Source organism: Hoplias malabaricus, chromosome 13 (assembly GCF_029633855.1).
Source record: "Hoplias malabaricus isolate fHopMal1 chromosome 13, fHopMal1.hap1, whole genome shotgun sequence".
Taxonomy (NCBI): domain Eukaryota; kingdom Metazoa; phylum Chordata; class Actinopteri; order Characiformes; family Erythrinidae; genus Hoplias; species Hoplias malabaricus.
The window spans coordinates 26,789,979-26,814,724 of record NC_089812.1 but is presented as its reverse complement, the minus strand read 5'-3'; the positions used below and the strand labels follow the sequence as shown (position 1 = coordinate 26,814,724).

General features: G+C 37.6%; 3 protein-coding genes across 3 annotated transcripts; all 3 read right to left on the bottom strand.

Annotated features, from left to right (window-relative positions):
- Positions 1–753: 753 nt before the first annotated feature.
- rabep2 (rabaptin, RAB GTPase binding effector protein 2) lies at positions 754–11,722 on the bottom strand. Its single transcript, XM_066641457.1, has 13 exons — positions 11,333–11,722; positions 9,991–10,161; positions 9,696–9,784; positions 8,315–8,686; positions 5,838–5,933; positions 5,303–5,401; positions 4,744–4,854; positions 4,568–4,646; positions 4,450–4,461; positions 4,108–4,163; positions 3,502–3,600; positions 3,270–3,386; positions 754–2,882 (listed from the first exon to the last, which is right to left on the bottom strand). Exons 1-13 carry the CDS (start codon positions 11,370–11,372, stop codon positions 2,769–2,771), a joined length of 1,455 nt encoding a protein of 484 aa, XP_066497554.1. The 5' UTR covers positions 11,373–11,722; the 3' UTR covers positions 754–2,768.
- Positions 11,723–12,370: 648 nt separating this feature from the next.
- si:ch211-11k18.4 (uncharacterized) lies at positions 12,371–18,899 on the bottom strand. The gene is made up of 12 exons (XM_066642673.1): positions 18,604–18,899; positions 18,096–18,207; positions 16,129–16,222; positions 15,953–16,007; positions 15,695–15,835; positions 15,120–15,280; positions 14,879–14,977; positions 14,593–14,738; positions 13,901–14,072; positions 13,548–13,660; positions 13,364–13,448; positions 12,371–13,034 (listed from the first exon to the last, which is right to left on the bottom strand). Exons 1-12 carry the CDS (start codon positions 18,707–18,709, stop codon positions 12,978–12,980), a joined length of 1,341 nt encoding a protein of 446 aa, XP_066498770.1. The 5' UTR covers positions 18,710–18,899; the 3' UTR covers positions 12,371–12,977.
- Positions 18,900–19,790: 891 nt separating this feature from the next.
- Positions 19,791–23,592, bottom strand: ypel3 (yippee-like 3). The gene is made up of 5 exons (XM_066642479.1): positions 23,228–23,592; positions 22,176–22,294; positions 22,045–22,088; positions 21,847–21,955; positions 19,791–20,823 (listed from the first exon to the last, which is right to left on the bottom strand). Exons 2-5 carry the CDS (start codon positions 22,290–22,292, stop codon positions 20,734–20,736), a joined length of 360 nt encoding a protein of 119 aa, XP_066498576.1. The 5' UTR covers positions 22,293–22,294; positions 23,228–23,592; the 3' UTR covers positions 19,791–20,733.
- Between the last annotated feature and the right edge of the window lie 1,154 nt (positions 23,593–24,746).

Genomic DNA, 24,746 nt, shown 5'->3' with positions numbered 1-24,746 from the left:
AAGCTGCAAGGAAGCAGAAAAGTTAGACAAACCTCACTGAAACCAACCTGAAACCAGCCAATCAGTAAACCAAGTACAGACATCCAACATTGCCACCACAATCCAAACTGCCCACAAAAAAAAAAAAAAAAAAAAAAAAAAGAAAGAAAGAAAAAAAAAGAAAAAAAAAAGAAGAGAAAGTGCTGTGAATGTATTTCAATTTAATATATAGATTACAATTGTAAACATTTATCTAATATTATAATGATTCTATTCATAATAAAAAAATATATTTAAAGAAGTTGAATACTTTGTTTCTCTGTGTCCTAAAACGGTTAAATTCAAAGCACTTGCACAACAAATGCCTTATGGCTGAATTATAGTAAATTACAATGCATGTTGGTATCCAGCTGAACTTATAAGCAACTTCAAAATGCCTGGTACCCTTGATCCAGATGGGTGTCAAAAAGGTCATAAAATATATTACTGTGGTTTAATAAGCAGTAAGTCCTTTGATTTAAGATGAGACTGAAATATTTGTTCAGTACGAGATTGAGCTAATTAACAACTACAATAACCAAAGATATTCATTAGAAACTATTAAATTATAAATTGCTAATATTTAGGACGCTGATTGTGTAATGATCAGCTTTTGGGTGAGTTTGGGAGAGTTTAAAAAAAAAAGGCAGCAGGATACAAAGCTAAACAGAAAATCTGTTGTGAAGCAAATAGCTACATTATCATAGTCTGATAAATAAACTCTAGAAGTGCTTACAAAACATGGCAAATTTTAGCAATAAACTGAACACATGACCAATACATCCGTACCTGTTTGGTACTGTAATTATACAGCAGTTTAGTGTCCCTGACAATAATTAAGCCTAGTTTTCCATTAAAAACGTTTGCTGATCACATAGACTCATACATCAAGTTTTTTATGGTTAGAAAAAGGAGTGTAGGAGTCAGCAAGTTAAACCAATAGTCCATTTTATTCCCTGCAACAGAACATGTTTTCTGAGGAGCGTTCCAGTGTCTAGTTTTGAGCAGTTTGTTTAATAACTTTGCACAGACATGATTCCTTTGTATAAGTTTGACCCGAGAGAATGACCCACATTCATATGGTGTGGAATTATGGAACATACAAGACCATGAAATACATTCCTGCTGCAAAATTTAGATGTATTATATATATAATTCATGGTTGGGAATCTTGTGTTCATGACTGGTAATTACACATGTGGAAAAAAGTTTTGAAAAATAAACTTTTACTGTTCACGTTATTAGTTAGTTAATGGTCAAATTTTTCATTAGACACAACAACAGCAGAGACAGTTATGAAAGCCTGAAAAATGTTGTATTTGTAATGATTCCCAACATAGCATGCAGTTCAAATCAACTTGATGAAATCACCAAGTTAATTTGACAAGTTCTTATATTACATTACAATTTTTCAATCTCTTTTACTTGCTAACAACACTGTTCCTTCAATGAATTAAGAATATTTTAAGGATACTGATTTTATGTCTCTATGTCTTCCTCTTGTACTGTTACTAAGGGAGGCAATAGTGCAAATTGATTACAGTATGTGTGATTTTCCCATAACTTCTCAGTCATTTAATGAAACCTTTGATCAATAGGCTTACCAGATTATTGTCACCATCTTAAGACCTATTTCTAGCTGAAGTTTACTAGATGAACCATTGTAGAGATTATGAACTGAATGAATAGAAGTATTAACTTCAGTAGCAGAACTTGCCCAAGTAACTTTATAATCTTATTATAATCACATTTCAACCCATTTCAAAGGCCATGACATAACAGTTCATATTCAACAGCAACAAAATAATAAAAAATATTAAATATTAAAACTATATAGTTTAATTTGCTATGTATATACTGGGCTTCATGGAGTAAAGTGGTATACCTGTTATACATGTCTATTGATAAAACCTTTATTTCTTCCTCTAGCCTGCTAGTTTAAAGTCAGGAAATCTGTCATTTTTAAAATATAAAATATTTATATTTAAACTTCTCAGAAACAATGACTAGTTCATAAAATCACAGAGGCTAAAGAAACTGACGGCAATTCTTTCTCTATGATGTGAATGGCTAACGGTGTAATGCAGATTTGACAGATTTCAGAGAAAAGATTCTAAGCTGGCAAGGGCATGATAAAAAGTACATAAAATAAAGTCTCTAATACCATAGATATGACATCACTTCAATGCACATGTTGCCTTCACTTCCTGTTTCAAACATTGTGTGGGTTCATATTAGCAGTTTCTTTTTCTGTAGCATCAGACAGTATTACAGCATACATAGCACTTTTATTAAGCCTTCCTCACAGTTATGAAATTTTAGCTGGTGACAGAAATGAAAATAAATGTGGCGGTGCATGTGCAACACTGTAAGTGTTATGTGTGTGTGTTAAAGACAGCAGGAGTTATAAGGGAGACTCAATATAAGAGACTTGTTGGCACTCAGAGTTTTGTCTTTTAGACACACACAATATTATAAAAAGACCTGTTAAGTTTTTATGAACTGTTATAAGTGTTTAAAATTCAAGTAAACCCCAGTTGTTAGTCCAGTTTCAAAAAGTATTAAGACTTAGCTCTGTGTTACAAAATGTTTGCCATTTAAATCACTTAATCGTGAAAAGAGTATCCACTGGTATGACTCCTCATTTTACCAGTTAATTGGGGTTGGTAGCCCACGAGAAGCTTGATCCTGGTCCATTTCCTGTAACAGAGGGTGTCCTTTCACTTTGGTCCACAAAAGTGTAATAATTTTCAGCTGGCTCTCGTGGCACTGCCAAGCTGGCTTTCATCTACTTCTAGTCCCTCTCCAAGTAGCTGCCTCACTTGGTCCAAAGACTCTGCCTGACGAATCTGTTCCAGCTTCACCTGAAACGAAGGAATGTAGTATAAACAATATAGACAGTTTCCATATTGATGGTCACATCAGAAGATCTTGTATCACAAAGCAGTGGACTGAAATCTGACTCAAAATTAGTTACTTAAACTCCAATGACTCATATGTAGACCAACATATAATATATATATACACACACACACACCACAGTATGTATTTATAATCTGTTTAGAACAGTAACAGTAACTTCATAAAAATTATTAGCTGCCATTTTAGATATCCCTGTTATTTGAGGACAGCAATGTTGTTAGTTTTAGTGAATAATTGAATCTGAGTGGAAACAACATTGGCTTCAGGTGTAGGCAAGTATTTTTGGTGTTATGGGCAGAATCCTGATCCTGGGTCAGTGCTGTGTTTACCTGTAGTGACTGTGACAGCTGCACAAAGTCCCTCTGTACGGCCTGACTGGTATCCAGCTGCGAGCGCAAACTAATCACCTGACTGCGCAGTTCTAAACACTGCTGCTGAAGAACAGACTAAGAGAGAGAGAGAGAGAGAGCAAATTTAAGACAGCAGGCAGGCAGAGAGAAGGAATGAGACAGGGGTATATTACTGGTAATGAAATAAGAGTAGGTGAAGGTCCTTTTGTACCTTGTCATGTTTTTGTGTTTTGCTGTCACTCTGCAGGTGTGAGAGCGCCACCCGTAGGCCTTGCAGCTCAGTGCGACACTCCTGCAGATCACCCTCCACCTAAAAACACAATAACTAATTTTATTACTATAACTATATTGCACACATATAAATGAAAATAGTTATTTATATTATAAAAAATTATATATCATATAATGATTAGATCATAATTAACATATATTATATATACACTTAGGTAGGATAAGTCAGATACGTACCATAAATCCTGCAGTGTTTCTTTTGATAAATCTTTACATTTTTTTTTTATTCATGACACCCCTCTTAGTGAGGACAGTTTTGAAATAGATACTAGCTGAATTAGCGTATTAGACCAGGGAAAACAATATATTATACAGCACAAGGTTACACCTCATATCTAATCTACCCTTATATCTTTGTCCTTCTCTTTAATCTTCAAATTTGTCAGCCACAAAGAAAGGGAAAAACATTCAGGACTAGGTGAAAGTAAATAATTTACTTTGTTAAAAAAAAGCCAGCAATAATTTGATTTACAATTACAATTTTTTTTCAGCTCAATATCCCCCCAGCTTCTTGATGTATACATACCTTTTCTTTTTCTCTTTGGATGCGGTCCGTCTCTATTTTGAGGCTAGAGAGCTGGGCTGAAACAGGAGAGAAAACACAAAACATGCCAGGCAAGTGTGAAAGCTGTTTTCAGGCCTGGAAGCAGTCTAGAGCACTGATTTCAGGTCCTTTTCAAATTGGCTCCACTGCAGGTCAAGAAGCCATGTCATATAAAACGATGACTGAAATAAGCTTAATGGAGTGAGTGTGTGCACTAGCAGCACAGAAAATATCAAACATCTCGCATAAATATATGTACAAAAACTAGGCAATATAATAACACTTTTATAATAGAAAACAATGTATTTCTAAATGTTAACTCACCTTCTAAGACCTCTGAGAAAAACATAGAATAAGAGAAAAAGTGTGTCAGTTTGAATTTACAGCAAAAATAATATTCACAAATGGCTGAAGAGCTTGTAAGGAAAACAAAAAGACAAACCACTCTCTTCTGTGCGCATTTCCAGCTGTTCTTTCAAGTTCACAATTTCAATACGCAGCCTCTCCTCAGAGTGAGCACCCTACACAAAGACACACTGATTGAATCTCTCTCTCTCTCTCTCTCTCTCTCTCTCACACACACACACACACACACACACACAAAAGTATGTTTGTTACCTGAAGAAAGAGAGATGGGTGTTCATCTACAGCGCTGTTCTCCTCAGCCTCCTCTCCTGTCAGTCTGGACAACTCACTGCAGACTCTCCTCTGCGAGAGAGACAGCTCTGTCTGCACAAGAGAAGGTGCAGTTACAACCTACAGCACTAGGCTAAGCAACAAATTGCTTTATAATTCTATTTGCAATACTGGCCTATGCAAGGATTAGCAGAAAACACAAATAATCTTCAAACGAATCAGCAAGTTAAATTTTATCATTTAAAAAATATAACTAAAGCTAGGTGTTTTTTTGTAGGAAAAAATTAGAGTGGAGTTGATTACTATTAAGGCTTTTTTTTGGGACATGTTCTCAAAAAACTATACAACACCTACGACTCAGTTGTGGAATACAATTTTACGAAACACCTGAAAACATTTTCTTTAAAATAGCTTTTAATTCAACATTAGGATGTATATTTTAACTTTATTTTCCATGATAGTCTTTGTAATTTATAATAATAACATTTCTAAATTATCTTTTTCATCATTACCGTTCATTAATCATTTAATTGTTACTCACCAGTCTGCCCTGAACCGCCTTCTGCGCTTGGCTAAAAGATTTCTGAAGATCGTGGAGAAGAGATTCAGATGTCTGCACTTGAGACTGGAGCACTGTCACCTGAGATCAAACACACAAACTTTTATGTAATGTTCTCCAAAAGAAAACTCATACACATAAAATAACATAAAACACAATGACATATGACAAAACATGCACAGGCGCTTAACCTAAACATTCGCCCTAGTTCATTGCCTTATTTTAATATTTTAACTTTCCCTTTCAATTTGTAAGCATATGGCATGACTTTTATAGTTCTCAGAGCCAATTACATTCTGCTGTTTGGGGGATACGTATATTGCTCACTAGGATTGCAACATGCATTTAATTATGTGATAATTTATTGACCAATTCTACCAATCTAGCTAATGTATACAAAGCAAACAAAAACTATTTTGTCAAAACAAGTCTGACTGCTTGTGGTGATTCCTTGGGGTCTGAGGTTAAACACAGGTGAATACAAACTATAAACAATAAAAAGAGATTAAGATTTTACCTGTTTCTGGGTTTCTGTGTTTTGTGTGTCTAGCTCTTTTTCTAGCTGTGCCTTTTGCTCTTTCAGTTGGGTGAGTTCTCCCTGAAGTTCCTCTACCTGACAACACAAAATAACAAAAGTTAAACACAAAGTGGATGTTAACAATTCAGCAGTAGTTCAGCACTAAGTGTTGTGTCAACACGAAAGACATCTGGCTGCCTTCTCCCAGAAGCAAACTAATATCTTAATTGTGACTGATCCTCAAGGTTTACACTTTGCATGACCATGCACTGGGAGTTGGATCATGTTCCAATATTGCTTAATTGTATGAAACAAATAAGTACACAACATCCAAGATAAATTGTGACAGAGAATCTCACAAATCTTGACCACATTCAAGGCAAACATAAAATGGCATTTATTTTCTAGATCCCCATACATATGTAAGTGAAAATGCATCTGCCAAGTGCTGATGAACAGATAAGAGAATAAACAAGGAAGTACAAGACAGGATATATATTGTATGAGGCCATGGTTATTCTAAAACAAAGTGCCTTTTCGAATTCACACACCCATTCAAATCAATGAATTCCTGTATTCCAATCAGTAATATATATATTACTGTTACGCTGTGCTGTTTATGTTTTCTCTCTCTCTCCCTCTCTGTCTCTGTCCAATTCTAAGTTCTGCAGTTTGTTCCAGTCCATGTGTTTTTTCATTCATCCAGAGTTTGTTTCACACTCCAGTCCATATGTTCTGTCAGTCACTATTTCCTGTATGTCACCTACCAGGGAATCATAAAGATCCCAATGTGAACGCTGCTAGCCAGCCGTGCTTCGAGCTCTGTGTTTTTCCATGACTTTGTGTATACTGAATTTCTTGGTTTTGACTTTGTACTGTTCCCATATTGACTACAAGTTCTTTTGCCCCTTTTTGGTTATTGATGCTAGATTTCTTGTTTTAAACGTTTGTAAATACATACACTGTGTATATATTATTTTCCACCAGAGTAGGGTTGGCTGCCGTTTGTTTTGGGAGTGGGTTGTGTGTGTGTTATTTTTATTTATTTCTATTAGGTAAATTAGAGCTGGGGGCGGCACGGTGGCGCAGCAGGTAGTGTCGCAGTCACACATCTCTTGGGATCTGGAGGTTGTGGGTTCAACCTCCGGGTGACTGTCTGTGAGGAGTTTGGTGTGTTGGTAGGTGGTTTGGTGACTCAAAAGTGTCCATAGGTGTGAGTGTGTGAGTGAATGTGTGTCACCTTGCGAAGGACTGGCACCTCCTCCAGGGTGTGTTCCTGCCTTGTGTCTAGTGATTCTGCGTAGGCTCCAGACAAGCAGCTTCAGACAATGAATGAATGAATGAATGAAGTTAGAGCTGTCTGTGGGTCAGTTAGACGGGGTGTTTGTTTGTTATTTTGTAGGCACAGGCCATCCTGCAGTTCACTGGTGTTTGTTTGTAAATATCACATACACAATATAATCTGTTCATAATCCGTTCTGTGTTTTCAGTTGTGTCCTTTTCGTCTCATTTCTGTTTCACTTCCCTAAACACCAACCATAACACACTCCTCATTCTGTTACGGCTCAACCCTAGACTGGCTCAAAACTTGTGTATATATATATATATATATATATATATATATATATATATATATATATATATATATATATATATATATATAAAACAAGAAGAAAGCCCCAACTTGTCAAGAAAGGGCACCAAATTCACTGCCCTGGCATTCTCCCTGCATGCGAGACAAGGTTTCTTAGTTGTGTTCTGACGGGGGTAGCCATTTAAGGCAAAATGCACCCCAAACCACAGAGAGAACAGGAGACTATAACATATTTCATTCATTCAGTCATTCTCTAAAAACGCTTATACAGTTCAGTGGTTCCGGAGCCTACCCGGAATCATTGGGCGCAAAGTGGTCACACAACCCTAGAGGGGGAGCCAGTCCTTCTATAAAATATTTAATACATAAACACAAGCACTTGAATTAAATTATAGTCTTGTTTACGTTCTCACATTCATGCCATCTCCTATGTTAATTTACCGTAATAACATGAGTATATTCTCCTATTAGAGTGCAGCAGGCTGCTCTAACTGGGAATAGAAATGAAGGTTACCCAAAGCTTATTATCATTATCAAGCAAAAATTTATCATGAAATAATTAATTTTAGATCATTTTATCACACAGCACTAGCCGTAAGTGTATAAAACCAAGCACCTAAACATGCAGACAGCTTCTACAAATCTTAGGCACTCAGTAAATTCCAGTGTGGAGCTCATGAAATTTCCTAGCTACAAAATATTCCACTGTCAATTGTCAGTGGTATTATAAAAAAGTGTAAGCGATTGGGAATGAAACTCAGCCATGAAGTGGTAGGCCATGTAACATGACTGGGGTCAGCACTTTTGTAGAAAAGTGTTCTATATGGCACCAAAAACGTTTCTCTATTTTTATAAGCTTGATATTATAACACATAACATTGACCTGAGCTTGGAGTGCATCCCAGTCCGCATGTGTGACCAGTCTGTGCCCTGGTGGAGGCAGGTAGATGGCTTCAGGCACCAGTGTTCCCGTAGAAACCAGGGAGGCGGTGTCATCCTGAGGTGGTGGGCGCCGGGGTAAGGAGGGTGTGTCCAGAGAGAAGGAGGAGAGGGAGGCAGAGTCAGAGTGTTGGGTGTAAAATCCCTCCATATGGAGCCCAGTGCTCTCAGCATCCGTCAGCTCAACCACTAACTCCTGTGGCTCACCGTCTCTCACTGCACCCTCAAAACCAGCTCCTCTGGGGGAAGGAGACTCACCCTGGAGTTTCTCAGCAGGTGGAGAAGCCCCCTCCATCCTTCCCTTCTTAATGCTGTCCTACAATATGAGAAGGATTTGGGGTCCAGAATGGAATGAGGGGAGAGAGAAGGAAAAGCTTTAACACTGTGTCTCAGTTGTAAACTGTTGCATGAAATGTTAACAAATCTAAACAAGGCCAGTGAGAGTGGATTGATATTATATCAATGGATACAATCCAGAGAACCAAGTCAGAATTTTTCACAGTGGTGGTGTCTGGAAATATTGTGCTTTACGTATTAATCATCAGACAGAAATTAACTAGCTGACATTGTGGTAAAAATTTTTTATTATATTCGCACATGATCCACACTAATCCATTTTGAAGGACTTTGTTCATTAGCTTTATTACAGGTATTATAGTGTAGTTTAGTATACGTTTATCACAGTTAGGAAACACTGTATATATATCAAGAAACATGAACTGAATGGGCAAATATTCTTTAATATTTAGCTTCAAATTGAGACAATGGATCAGTCCCAAAACCTAGTGAGTTATCTAACTAGAGAGCATTTTACGTCACAGTGTGCACGCTCCAACACATAGGCTGTTCCAATTCTTAGATACCTCATTATGCTGTCTACTAAGATATCTTAATTTGACCAAATTTTAAGGCAGCATTGAACCCTTCCTTAGCCACGAAGGCAATCCCAGGATGCAATGCAAGAACAACTCCCATGCATTTCACTATTCTCCCAGAGCAAAAATAATTAAAATTGCAATAAAAACTGGAAGAGTATAATCCACTGCGCTGAAATGCAGAGTCGCTAGCTGCTGAGGTAAGTAAGCACCGTTGCATGTGGTGGGTGAACAAGCCATGACGCAATCGCTCTATAACTAGAGCATCTCAATAATCTGCTTCATGAGGACAGATTACCGTTAGAACGCTGTCTACTTTAACAGATGTCTATGCAGTCAGTGCCTACCTAGACAGCTCACTAGGTTTTGGGACAGACCCACTGTTTCCATTTCAAAACCTGTTTCAAGCCAAATCTTGTTAATACAAATATGAAACACAAGTACACACACCTTGTTATCTGGAGTGAACCCTGCTCTCCTCCAATGAGCACGTTCTGATTGTAGCATAGATAATCTGGCCTCATATTGTGCTGCTGTCTCTAAGGATACAAACCATAAAAGTATAGAAAGAATAGTCAGATATACCCTAGATGATTAGACAATTACAGTTCCTCTAAAACCTCATACTTTTGCTATATTTTGACCTCACAAGCAATCTGGCGACAGTGGAAAAAAATATACCCTGTGACATCAGATTGCGGTTCTTTGAATTTCATTGCCTTTCACTTTCTATTCCTCTCCTAACCTCTGAGGGCCTCTTGGAGAGACTGGATCTCCTGGTCACAGTGTCTCTGTAGTTCCTGCAGCTCCTCCTGTTTGCTCAGCTCACAGATGGTCGCCACACCCTGCCAGTGTTCCAACTGGGCTTGACACTCTGCGAGCTGTGTCTGCAGACTCGCATCATCTTCAGATGGACCTGACAGAAAAATTTAATAGTGACAGTCTCTCTGTTTATCTATTTCATTACCAACGTCCACAGGACCACCAATTAGCATTATTTATGTGGTGGATTATTTTCAGGACTACATTTACAATGACGTGTTAGTGGTATATTACTGTGTGTGTGTGTGTGTGTGTGTTGCACTCACACCTAGGCTGAAAATAACCAGACCATATTGTGGCCAGAACCAGACCACTGATATAAAATTAGAGTATCAGTGAAGCAAGAAGTAATCCCTAATTTTACATGTACAAGGAAGACAAACAAACACAGTCAGTGATGTTGAGGTCAGGGTTCTGTGTTGAGCTGTCTATTGTTCTGATGACCTCAGCAGCAACTACCTATTCCTTGTAACACCGTCAAATCAGTTTATTTGATGAGGACAGTTTTGATGGTCTGGGTCTGCTAGGTCTTGCATGTTTATGTGTCTCATTGCCTCTATGAATGTAAATAGTGGGGGGGGGGTATTTTATTTATGTATTTTTTTTTTACATATCAGTATTTTCATATTAATATTAATGAGTTAACAACTGTTTTGAGCATTTAAAACCAAGATTATGGGCCATTCAAAACTGTAGATTTGGAAAACTTAATAATTCAGTACAAAGTAAATTAAAGTTACTCTTTAAAAAAAATCTTCATGATTTGATTTATTCCAAGATTTGCATAACTGTACTTAAGAGGTAAAAACCTGTTGATGTAACATTTGGTATATATCTACTATTAAATAACATCTAATACATGTCTCATTAACTCTTGTACCTGTAAAGTAAAAAGCAAAGCGTTAAAACCAATAGTTAAAATGCTTTTTACATTTGCCTATAGATACAGTGAAATGTATTGTTGCTAAAAGCAGAAGTAAAAGAAAAGGGGTTCAATGCGGAGCGACTATCATTATCTCAGGAATAACAAAACTAAATGGTGAACCGTTCCACCTTAAATGATCCTGTCGTAATGTACGTAGAGCTCCACCATTTAAGGTGGACCGGAAATTGGAAGAAAAAAATGCGGACAGCGGAGTAAGTTCCAGTCTCAGTAAATAAATAATACGCCAAAAGACGTTTTAACTTTTCTTTCTGAGGTAAAGTTCTTAATATTTAGTTAGAATACAACAATACCCAAAACAGGTTTTATCAGCTATACATACCCGCAGCACTGTTGTCTTCTTGTGCAGTTTCTGACTCCATGCTTTAAAACTTTTCACACTAAAGTCGTCCAGTTTCAGTTTCGGTTGAGGTTAAGCGCTTAATTTTCAATCACTGACATTTATTCGTCTTTTCCGACAACGTTTAAAATCGGCTGAATCTCCATAAAGGAAAAGAATGGCTTGAATGTTGAAAGGAAACAACTTTCCCCGGTTTAACCCTGAGGATGTTACGCAACCCTTCCTTCTAAACCTCACAGAGTTCATATAGGGCCCAAACCGCCCGCCGAGCCTTTCCTTCTCGGCTCAGAACAAAACACCAGCTCCAAACTGCACCAGAAAACTTTGGATAAGTTTATCTAATGAAAGAGTCAGTTGACTTGACAGATGACGTTGCAGGGTATGGTTAAAGCGCCCACGTTCTGCGCATGCGCTAAGGATATTCCAGCGCTATTGGGAGGTTCTTCAGACTCAAAAGGTTTCTCTTTTTGTCTCTTCGACGTTAATGTACTGTTTTCACGGGCAAACCTAATTATATTTTGTAAACATAAAGACAAAATATGACAGCTTAAACACTTCAAATATATTGCAAAATAAGACTAAAATGTTATACACTTAAGTCAATATTTGCAGGACACCGTTTTATTTTTTTTGATATGCTACATGACATTCCCATTCGGAAAACTAGCCCTTGATCCAATGTGGCAGGTTTCAAGATGGCGGCTTTCAAGATTTTCTCGACCTAGTCTAATTATATATATATATATATACACACACACCAGAAGGAGAGGCCCATTCTAGTATTTAAATACAAATTTAAAAATGCATTATTTTTAAATTAGTATTTTTTAAATTAAGTTAATCTTTAATAGCACTGAAAGTTCTTTGTACTTTTTCCTGTTAAAATGAAGGTTCAAAATTACAGATTATCATTTTTAGTTAGCATCCGGTCTACTCTCCCGAAGAAGGAATTTAGGTTTCAGATGACCTAGTTTCTGAACTGGGTAGAGAATGTACAAAAAATGTAAAAGGCTTGATTAAATAGGTATGTTTATTATTATTACAATATAATGAGTAAAAATGAAAGAAATATTGAACAAAAAAATCCAATTATGTTAGTAAAAACACACCAAATTTAGGGCTTTAGATATAAATCCATTCAAGTCTGGGCCTTAATTTGTTGCGTTCATTGTTTAATCCATACAGTGAGGTATACCTTTTATATTAGTAAACTTAAAGCAAACACTACTGATGCACAAAAGGCCAGCAGCAAAACACTGGGTCTAACATGATGTGGTTGTTCACAAACTTTACAGCACATTTGTTATAAAGTCTTATGGGTGGATATTTAAAAATACACTTACAAACAAACAGTACATGCCTTGGTTGGGACATGTTCTTAGTGCGTACAGTAACAAAACATAACATTATTGGCTTAATGGGAAAAAGAATAACTAAATATTCTTCCCACTGTAGCTGAAGAATGCTGGTGAGTGATTTTTGGAGAGTGGCGTTGAAAAGCAGTCTGTTGCCATTAGTCCTCTGCAGTGCAGGAATGCTTGGTTGTGCTTTAGTGGTTTCCTTCCGATTACTTCTTCACTGTTTTCTCATTTCACTTATTTGTCATATCTTCTAATTCAAACTTGTTCTAGTTCATATCCTGATCACCAACACTCTGCCGGAGGTACTCTTCATAGAGCTCCTTCTGTAAATAAAGAGTTCAAAATTCTTGTGCTATTAAATTAGACAAGATACTGGGCAACAGGATAATTCTGGCCACTAATTGTCTGTGGAACACTCAATTTTCAATATGAATTACATCTCAAATCCAACTCACCCCCCAAAAAACAGTTGTATATTAACATTTGTGATATAAATCAACTAATAATAAGAATACATCACTCATTGAAAATATTGCATATATTTAAAAGTTAACTCTGTATGCTGACCCCATACAAAAACTGGCAGCTTTCACAGGTGTACCACCTGAAAGAAATATTATTTACGGGAAACTGTTCAAGTAAAACATATTACCTTTTTAGATCTCACCACTTCCTGCACATACTCCAGTTTATCATGCAACTGCCTCTTCTGTTTTCCTGAAAGTGTAGGCTTTGTGCTGTACAGATAAGAGAAACAGACAGGAATATGAGAATGTAAAGCATGTGCCCATACACATACGCAGCCACAGCCACCCGTCCACCCATACTTTACTGACCGTGAGCAGAAGCGGGAGAGGATGAGGAGGATAAAGGAAAGGAACACAAGGCCACCACAAATATACAGCTGCACTTCCACTGACAGAGGCTCAAATGTCCTCAGTACTGGAGCCTTAAAAGAGCAAGATAGGTTGACAAATAAAAAGAGGCAATTAAAAAGTAACCCTTTTACCCTTACGAGTTTTAAGGCCATTTTAAAATGACTGTAAATCATCTTAAATTTCTCTCTCTAATGAAACTACATTTGAACACACACACCTCCTGTATTTTAGTAAATGTTTAAAAATAGGCCCTAAATACACTATTATTCTTTTGAATTAATCTTGTCTTAAACACTTGTTAGAACATTTACCAGATACAGTGAAAGTGCCTCAGTGCCATTAGCACCCAGTGCCATGTCCAGCATCTCCCTGGAGAGGCTGCCAAGCACCAGGCCAAACAACATCAGTAAAGGGATGCTGAAGCCCAGAAGACCCAAAACACAGCCCTTACAGCGGGCACGCCGGTTCTCCACACTGCTCTGCCTACATCAGGAAAAGCACAAGAGGTGAAGAAAGTTGGATTTATTAACCTTTAAATGGGCATTGCTGCTATTCTTGATTCTACTTATTAAAATATAGATGTCCAATATATTCTGTGTATCAAGCTCAATCACATGCTATGGTGTGTTTACGGTTTATGGTGTGGACATTCTCAACAATAAGCATTTGTGGAACCTAAGTGTTTGGGTTGTGGAATAATTTGAATGTGGAAATTAGTGTTTCAGTTTAGGTTTGGCTAGTCCTCTTCTGCGAAAGCTTTTAAATTTATGAGCAAGAGCACAAAAAAGAGAGGGAGAGGAAAAAACAAAAAATTCACACCCATTTCATCACCTACATTCCATTTACAAAAAGAAAATAAAAACAAAGTTTAACAGAATCTGTTCTACTATGCAGTTTGAAAATAACAACGTAGCATATCACATAACAGAAGTTATAAATATCAAGATTGTGGGCAAAGAAATTCAGTACAGACATGTTTATGATAAAGCCACTGCTGCATTACCGGTCATGGCTGAGCACATCTGTAATAGCCTCTGAGATGAGCTCGCAGTCCTTCTCCAGCGAGTTGAGTGTGTTCTGCACTGTCTGGTTGATAGTCTTCTCTATGGTGCGGCACACTTCTTCTATTTGATTTACACACCGGCTAGGCTGTGGGCACAGTTACAAACGGTGAATATACTTTTGATTCATAAAAGCATACTCAGTGATGTGTAAGGTGTTAGAGTTATTTTAATACAATTTTAATGTTTAGTACATAGAAAAGTCTGCATATCAATTATTTATCATACCTTATTAGGATTGGGTACATAAATGGTTGGCATATCAAAACCACACTTATTGAGTCCTGGCCGTTTGCACAGCTCCTGCACAATCTGCATCATCACCCTCTGAAATAGCCACGATCGCATTAGATCATTATCATCATCATCATCATCTTTTCTGCTTTTCCATTTCAGGGTCGCGGTATCACATTAGATAAGAATCTCAATTTTTAAAAAGACAAGATAACAAATAGGAAGAGACAAAAACCTGTCTGTCTGACTCTCCTCCAGCTTCATCAGCTTTGCTGAGGAAGAAGCGAAGGCGATCTCCATGCTTTTCGTTTAGCATCTCAACAATATTGAGTGTTCGTTTGCACAAAGCCTGGCCCATAGGGTCAAAGAAGACCAGGATCAAATCACACAAATCACCTGCAACAGAGAGCAAACCTCATCTTTAAAAACTGAGATAAAAAGGAGATAAAAGCACTAAACATTTATCTGAACACAAGGAAGTGGCATAACATGATCATGTGATGTATTTGAATGGAACTAAAGTCACAAAGAAACTTATGAGAAACAAAGAGACTAATCTGCTATAATTATCTGCATTAACCAGCAATTGCACTAAGCATCTACCTAGCTAAATTAAATTACATGTTTGGATAGGTTCTTCGCTTAAAGTAGCCATCCATCCATATAGTAACTCTTTGTTTAACCCATGCAACATCTTGTTGTCAAATTACAATATTTGCCCAAAAGTAATCCTGTCCAAACAAATTGAAAAAAAAAAATAATATACCAAGCATACCCAGTCTAAAGATCTATAAACATGCTGAAACAAACCTAGCCAAAGAACGGCCTGGTCCACATCAAAGGGGTACTTCATATCACCATCCACCAGACCAGGAGTGTCCACAAATGTCACCAAGCTGAAACGCTTCTGTCGAGAAGTGCAGATCTCAGTAGCAAGATATTCAGACACCCCTAAATGAGATGAATATAAAGAGACACAGGACAGAACTTAAATGCAATGTAGTATATTTAGCAAATTCATTCTGTAACAAAGTTTTACAGAATTACAGAACAACTTTAACGACTAACCTTTAAACTCCTGAAGTGGTTTAAAGTGGGGATACAGATGGAGTGTTGCATTACCCTAAACGAACAAAGACAATATCTCAAAAACAAAGACAAGATGACACCAGAGGGTCATATTTTGCGCACACTGAACCACAAACTTCACAAAGGCACTTATAAAACCATGCTGTAGTACTTACCGTAAGTGACTCTCTCTTTCGACCACTTGTAACGAAAGTGAAGCCCTGGGTCTCAATAGCAACCCCAGTCCTTTGGATGTGCTCCTCTATATACCTTGGACAAAATGTTTGAATAAGAATGAATTGTGCAGTAAACACAAAGTACTCTATGATGACTAGGTCAGTTGTTGATTAGATAAATAATTCTACATTTCACATTCACCCTATCAACTTTAAAAACTTGTAGCTTATGCTTGGTGGTGTATATAGCTTCACCTACTGTCAGTCTGACAATGAAAATTTGCATTATCCATCCTCAAGCTCTAAATTTGAAAGACCTGACGGATTTCATTGCAGCCAAACAAGAGCATAACTTTTAAGTTGTTAGAAGACTAAGTATTTGATTTATTAAGCCAGGTGAGGTCCAGAGTGGAGTAAAAGAAAACATGTAAAAGAAAACAATAATACTTATATCTGGTGACTGTGCAGGCCATGGGAGATGTTCAACTTCACTTTCATGTTCATCAAACCAATCTTTCACCAGTCTTGCTGTGTGTATTGGTGCATTGTCATCCTGATACACGGCCCTGCCTTCAGGATACAACGTTTGAACCATTGGATGCACATGGTCCTCCAAAATGGTTAAGTAGTCCTTGGCAGTGATGCGCCCATCTAGCACAAGTATTGGGCCAAGGGAATGCCATGATATGGCAGCCCAAACCATCACTGATCCACCCCCATGCTTCACTCTGGTCATGCAACAGTCTGGGTGGTACGCTTCTTTGGGGTTTCTCCACACTGTAACTCTCCCGAATGTGGGGAAAACAGTAAAGGTGGACTCAGAGAACAATACATGTTTCACATTGTCCACAGCCCAAGGTTTGCGCTCCTCGCATCAATGAAACTGACCTTTGGCATTGGCATGAGTGACCAAAGGTTTGGCTATAGCAGCCAGGCCGTGTCTTTTGACCCTGTGGAGCTCCCGACTGACAGTTTTGGTGGAAACAGGAGAGTTGAGGTGCACATTTAATTCTGACGTGATTTGGGCAGCCGTGGATTTATGTTTTTAGGATACAATCCTGGTTAGCACCCGTACATCCCTTTCAGACAGCTTCCTCTTGCGTTCACAGTTAAACCTGTTGGATGCGTTTCGTCCTTCTTGGTGGTATGCTGACATTACCCTGGATACCGTGGCTCTTGAAACATCACAAAGACTTGTTGTCTTGGTCACAGATGCGCCAGCAAGACATGCCCCAACAATGTGTCCTCTTTTGAACTCTGGTATGTCACCCATAATGTTGTGTGCATTACAAAATTTTGAGCAAAACTGTGCTCTTACCCTCTGCTAATTGAACCTTCACACTCCGCTCTTACTGGTGCAATGTGCAATTAATGAAGATTGGCCACCAGGCTGGTTCAATTTAGCCATGAAACCTCCCACACTAAAATGACAGGTGTTTCAGTTTCATTGTCCAACCCCTGTACATGTTTTAAAGTAGCTAGCTTTTTTTTTTTTTTGTTAAAATGTGAAAAGTTAGGAGAAAGGAAAAATAATAAAATAAATTAATGAATAAAAAAAAAACACCTTTAATAAATGGTGTCTATGCTCTGTTATGATTCACTGGAAAGAGCCTGAAAATGCTATTTAAAAAGTCAGATTTGGCAGGAGGTTTTCTATGTCACATCTGATCACATATTTTACATATAAAAAGGGAATGGGTGTAGAAGTACTTTAAAGAATAAACATTATACTGAAGAAGATACCCTTCAAGTTTTAACTGAATTCTGTTAAAAAAAAAAACAGGTGGTTCATCTGATTCTTCCAGGTTGAGGAAGGTTTGAAGAAAATCACACATTTAAAAAAAGTCTTTCTGCAATAACAAAATTTCTTACATGGGGGTCTCCAAAACCCCAAACGTTACACAGTGCAACTTTTAGATGGGTGGAGTTTAACAAGTGGCCAGTGTAAGTACAAGGTATTGCCATACCAGTTAATGAAGGAGCTCTTTCCAGCTGAGTGATTCCCCATCAACATGACCGTAATCTTTTTCCGAGGTGGCAGCAGGGTCACTCCAACAGACTGGGCTATTGTTATCAGTCCTAAGGTAGCAAAATATGCAAAGGATTAAAACCTGGGTCTAAATCTTTTATCCGTACAACAATTGTAATGCTTTAACTCCTGAACAAACAAATATCTCCATCACTCAAGTGAAAAGGCCCCAAAAGGGTAGAATGTACAACGACATTAAAACCTATTTCCATTAGAGTCGGGATAACGTCCCATGGTTTTTATCTTTTTGTTCCTGGCAGCAAATTTAGCTGTGTTCGCCATCTACTCGTCCGAATGTCCAATTCCACCTTAAGCGCTAGAATGGAACCATTTAAGGTGGAACAGAAAAATCTTACAAGAAGCCACAATTTGTTGTCCAACATGACGTTTAGGACGATAAAGTACTTCGTTAGGGTTAGATGGAGTCTAAGAGATGTGTTACTCACCGCTTTCAGGCTGGATGTACATGTTGTGGCAGTCCCGGAGGATGCGCTCATCACAGGACACAGAGTCCGCGTTCACCGCGCTCCGACTCTTCACTTTACCCGACATAGCGAACAATAAAATCTCTACTGACTGCACAGAGGTCCGCTTTAGAGTCAAAAAGACAGTCCGCTCCTGAACTAGTTCTAATCACAGATATTGCGATAACGGTCTTATTTGTTGAATGAAGTTTGAATTGCCCCGGTATATCACAGAACGCCAGCCACGTCAACCGCTAACCGTAAAGGCCTCCGGGAAATGTAGTTTTAAAACGATGGTACTTTAATTTGATTGGCCAGCACGCTCCGCCTTAAGTCTACAAATAGACCATGACCTGGATGAACTTAAAGGGCAAGTACCTTGCATTGTTTCTCAGATTTAGTTCCCGGGTGTTGATTTATTTGGGTTCACTTACCAAAAGTTGTCAACATACATATTTTTTCTAATCTTCCCTTAACTGAATTAATCATACGGTTTTTGTTTTATTACTCTGCCTTTATGTATGATATATGCAAAGGAACTCTTTTCTGATTGGCTGACCTCACTCAAAAAGCAGTGACTTCAAAACAACTTTTCATACATACATTGAACAATGAATAGTACACTTTTACTATAGTATTCTTATTAAAAAGAAAATGTATTACTTTAAAAAGGTGGGTTATTTTGTGAAGTTTTCCATGATATGGGTCCTTTAAAAAGGCTACATGTATTTATATGTCAATTGGACAGTTTTCCAGACAGATTAAGCTTAGTCCTGGACTACACAGCATTTTGAATTGTGATCTTCCATTGAAAGGAGGATTATAGTCCAGGACTAGGCTATATCCCTGTCTGGAAATCCACCACAAAATGTTTCACATGCAAGCACAATGTGTGGCATGTATTCCAGCATTTATGTAGGTGTAAGCACAAACACTACACAACAAATTATGGCACTGACACAGTCAGGTGCATGTATTGGATACATCAAGCTTCTTGCATTTAAGTGTTGTTGATGACTGTGATCAAGACTGATACAATTGATATCTTGCCTTTGGCATACATGTTTACAATGGTGAACCTGATATATGTGGGTAGGCTTGAAGCTGCATTTGCCAAATCTCACCTTACACGTAGACCAATGCTGATTTTTTTGCTTAACTTGTGCATTTATTCAAAGAATTTACAAAAATTAGCACAAAAAAAGTAAAAGAAGAATGAACTTAATCAACATTTATTCACATAATTTAATGTAAAGACCTCTGATTAACAGAATAAATGAATTATTTAGCATTTGAGGAGCATGTTTGCTCTAGCATGATGATAAATGTCTCTGTACATGCTGATCAATATTAGACTATATTTACATTTTTCACAGACAAAGAAAAAAAGACAAACAAAACCAAAGTCCCAATTACATTCCACAATCATTTTCAATGCTCTTACTGACACATCTCAAGAAACATCAATTGTAGACCATCTCTACAGCTGATTAGCATTGATCTCCCTTACACATGCAGCCAGTCTTTTGTCAAACAAAATAACTCAACTTGAAGAGGAATGACTATTTACCCTTCCACTACAATCCTCCCAGCTAAACAAACACACACACACAAACACAAAGTATTGCACTTAGTCTCGCAACACACTCCACATAGAAATAAAATGGATACCTTAAGTGGCAAATATCAAAACAATCAATTTTAAGTAAAACATGTTTCATATCCAAAAATAAATGAAACTTTAACTACCTCGTTATTTTAATTGCAAATTACAGGTGAAACAAGTCAATGAGCCTTATTTTTTGTCCCAGCCTTGGGAATTGCACTTAATAGGCTGGAAATAATAACTTTTTTCCACCAAGATTTTTTTTTAAATGAAGTGGCTGCAAACAAACATGATTTCTCACATCCATGTACATACATCACCATTTCGCAGGCATCTACAAGACTTTCCTTATTTCCCCCACACATGTAAAAACTTGGTGTATTAAGATATGAAAGTGGAAAAGGTGCTGAATAGTAATGTAAATAATATATATGTAAATAAAAAGGCGCAGCATGCTGTAGTTGGCAAAGCTGTAAGCTGTGGAAAGATAGCACGCGATGAAATCTTCAGTCCCAGCCATTGTCCTTAATCATGTGGGATAGTTCAATTATGTACTTTCCCTCCTTGTACTTCTGACTCAATTCAAAAGCCTGCTCCTGCAGAGATACAGAAAAACACTTTTTAACTTAAAAACACGGCAAATCAGGTTTAAAACAATAATGAGAAAAAATACAAGCTATACAATGTGTTATTATCCCCCATAGAGGTAGGGAAAAATGTCAGTTCTTAGATGCACTAAGAACTTAAGTTCTTAAAGGCACTTAAATAATAATTCACAAAACATCAGTCAAATTTTATATAAACTCTGTGTTCCCCCCCTCTTGATCCTTTTGGTGGAAAAGGACTATGTGGTACCCTGACTTTATACTGAATTATGAGGTACCTGAAGTTGCTTGTAATGTTTGTATTTTGTATCTTTCTATTTTGAATCAAAACGATTACGCAGTACACGTTTACATCTAGTCCTGTCACTATAATTACCTAATCAACTTAACAAACATATATCACCCCCTGTGTTTACTGGCATGTTTGTTAACATAAGAATGAACGTCACCAACATTTTAGCCACTCTCTCTTTTCTGTTTCCTGGTTTAGTCTAGTCTCTCTGTTCTCTGGCCATTGTGTAAATTTCTTTGAAAACAGGGGATTAATTTAATTAGTTTTATTTATTTATTTAAATATTTAAACACTTTATATTCCACTTCTGTGAAAATTCTTAATAACTACATTTTTGCTATAAGTTTTCGCTCTTTAAAAATGTGTAATGGCATTATTATGCTGTTATATATTCATTATAACAGTGGCATAAATTGGTTTTAACATGAGAACATTGTCCATCGCATTTATTTCTGTGACAATATATCATCATCATCATTTTCTTTTCCGCTTTTCCATTTCAGGGTCGCGGTGTGTGACAATATATAATTGCTATTATGACATGCCTGTTTACATCTTTGTATTAAAAAAATAAATAAATACAAAAAGCCTCACCTCAGAATCCATGAAAACATGTACATTGACATACCTCTAATCTAACATAAATACCATTTCTATGCTTATGACTTCTTTTAGTTACATGGAACAGGGGTGAGGGAATGTTTTTGAGGAGTGGTGCTTACATATTTCCAGCCCAAAGTGGTGTGGCAGTTCTCACAGTAAATGTCAGCCACCGCATGAAGGCCAGTCAGCAGCAGTCTCTCCTCCGCTGGACCACAGCCCACATTTACCCTGAAATGACAATGTGAAATTGTTGGGCTCCAACATACCAATGAAGATACTGAGTAATTAAGATATTTTCTGTACAGTCAAACACTCACACAGAATTGAAAAGATAGGCACGTCCCTGGCTCCCTTGAAAAGACTGCAAAATACAAAAGAAACCTTTTTATTCAGCTTGTCTCCTCACAAAATGTCCATTAACTTGAATATGTACACTCACAAACTTCACCTTGGAGATGAGGTCATCATGGTTGGCCAGGTGTGCACGGCAGTGGACACAGCTATAGCGGCGATGGCAGGAGTCCAGGTATGCCTGGAACGTTTTGGCCTTAGTCAGTTTCACCATGGCTGTAAAAAAAAAAGACAAATAAACAGTCCACAGATCAAATTCTATTCCAGAAACATGAACATTCACAGTCACAAAGTGAAATGAAGCACAGTAGTTCATTAAATGTATGTGCTTCTTGTCATATTATGACAAGCTTTAAAATGTAAAATATAAAAAAATGGTCCAAATTTCAGATTCGGTGGGCTTAAAGTAAGTGGATATTTTAAATATATAATAAATGGTAAATGTTTATAAAATTACTGGGGTGGTTCATAGCCAACACTTCAGCACGTTTTAGGATTTGTGTGGGTAAATATGGATTTAAAGAAATTGATCAAACGTCAGCAAACTAACTAGCATTGAGTGACTTCTTAAAACATGGCACAAATGTTCAAACACCTCTTGAGGCTACTGTACTTTTCCCGGTTCAGTGGAACACCCGGAAAAAAAAAGGAAAATATGTAGATGACCTACTTCGGTTGGCTGCCTTTAACTGCCCCATATATGGCACATTAACAATGAGGGTATACGGGCAATAAGCTGTATAAACTATTAAGCCATCACATTGAGTCATGTTATTAAAGCAATTGATCATGACGGGGATCATATGCCACAATATAATTATTAAGTGTTGACCATCTAGGCAATCGTTTGTTATGCAAGCTAATCCTGGTTGTTTAAAAAGCAAATGCAGCAATAAGGTACACGCGTCAACGTGGACAGAAAAGCTAGAAATGTAACATCTGTGGAATATTCTAAGAATAACCTCGGCCAAATATTGAATAAACAAACGAATACGGTGTGGTTTCCGCCTTCGCCTCAGACTGAAATTTTCGTTCTACCTTAAATGGTGCAGCAGTTACATTCTAACTGTAGCTCATTTTAAGGTGGAACAGAGAACAACGAGAGCAAAGCGAAAACGAAGCTAACATAAGTTTAAAAATGTGACTCACCTAAATGTAATATTCTGCAGGGGCAATATTACAGGACTTTCCCTAGAAGAATATCTCCAGTCAACGCAAAGGCATTAGACGTTGATATTGTAGGGAGAAAAGGGGTAAAATCACTCAGCAACAAACAACCAAACCAACCACGCAGAGGAACCCTCAACCAAACAAAACAAACGCTACTGCTTCTTGTGATGATGGTAGTGTCGTCGACCTCCCTCCTTTCTCTCCTTTCTATTGACCTTCTTCTGGCTTCACCGCTGTCAACTACAACTCGAATTTCAAAATCAGCTTTAGAAATGCCGAATAAATATATATGTATAATATTCGCAGCTGAGTTTGTTTACCAAAGTGGTTTCAGAGACGTCACGCGAGGGAAAAAAAACAAACCGCAATCGACCAATCAGAGTTGCGAGCAGGACTTCAGGTATATGGGTTAGCCAATCAAAAGCAGCCTTGCGCGAAGCTCGTCTCCTTACACGGCTGCAGCTCTCTCTTTTTTGTTGTTGTTACGATTGAGACTAGGGCTCGATCTCAATTAACTTCCTGATCCCTACGCAGTGCACTCTGCCTGGCCAAAACAACGGCTTCTGCATAAACGTGCAGGCACAAATTATGTTCTACAAAGAATGTTAGTTTTCAGCTTTAAATCTTTTATATATTTTTTTCTTTTTAAAGGGTTATATAGTTTTTAGCTTTATACTCCATCTATATTGAACCAAATAGTTAATTAAATTGTCTTCTAAGCCACAACGTGCTCCATGTGTCAAAATTTAAATATAAAATACAAGACAGTATTTGTATATTTAAGCCTTATTCCATGGCCTATGGAGGGGGCATTGTGAGAAGGGAGTCATTTGTGACAAGAATTGATCCATATTTACTTCAGTCATGTTATACCCAAAATGTCTTCAAGGCAACCATAATTTTACTGTCTCAATAAAATATGCAGTGAAGAACTTTGGGTCACTAATAAATTCATTCATTCATTCATTCATTCATTATCTGTAACCTCTTATCCAGTTCAGGGTCGCGGTGGGTCCAGAGCCTACCTGGAATCATTGGGCGCAAGGCGGGAATACACCCTGGAGGGCGCCAGTCCTTCACAGGGCAACACAGACACACACACGCACACACACATTCACTCACACACTCACACCTACCGACACTTTTGAGACGCCAATCCACCTACCAACGTGTGTTTTTGGACTGTGGGAGCAAACTGGAGCACTCGGAGGAAACCCACATGGACAAGGGGAGAACACACCAAACGTCTCACAGACAGTCACAGAGCGGGACTTGAATTCACAACCTCCGGTCCCTGGAGCAAATTATACAACCAATATGTTTACAAATTATGGCCTCAAAATATTATCTTTTTGCCTCAGGTATTATTCTAGTGGCCTCAAAATATTATTTCTTGGCCTTGATATGTCATATTAGGGGCTCCGTTCCATATGGCTGTGTAGCAAGGTTTCTCTATTTAGCCAAAGAAAAAATCTTGTGGTATCAGAACCTTTTGGAT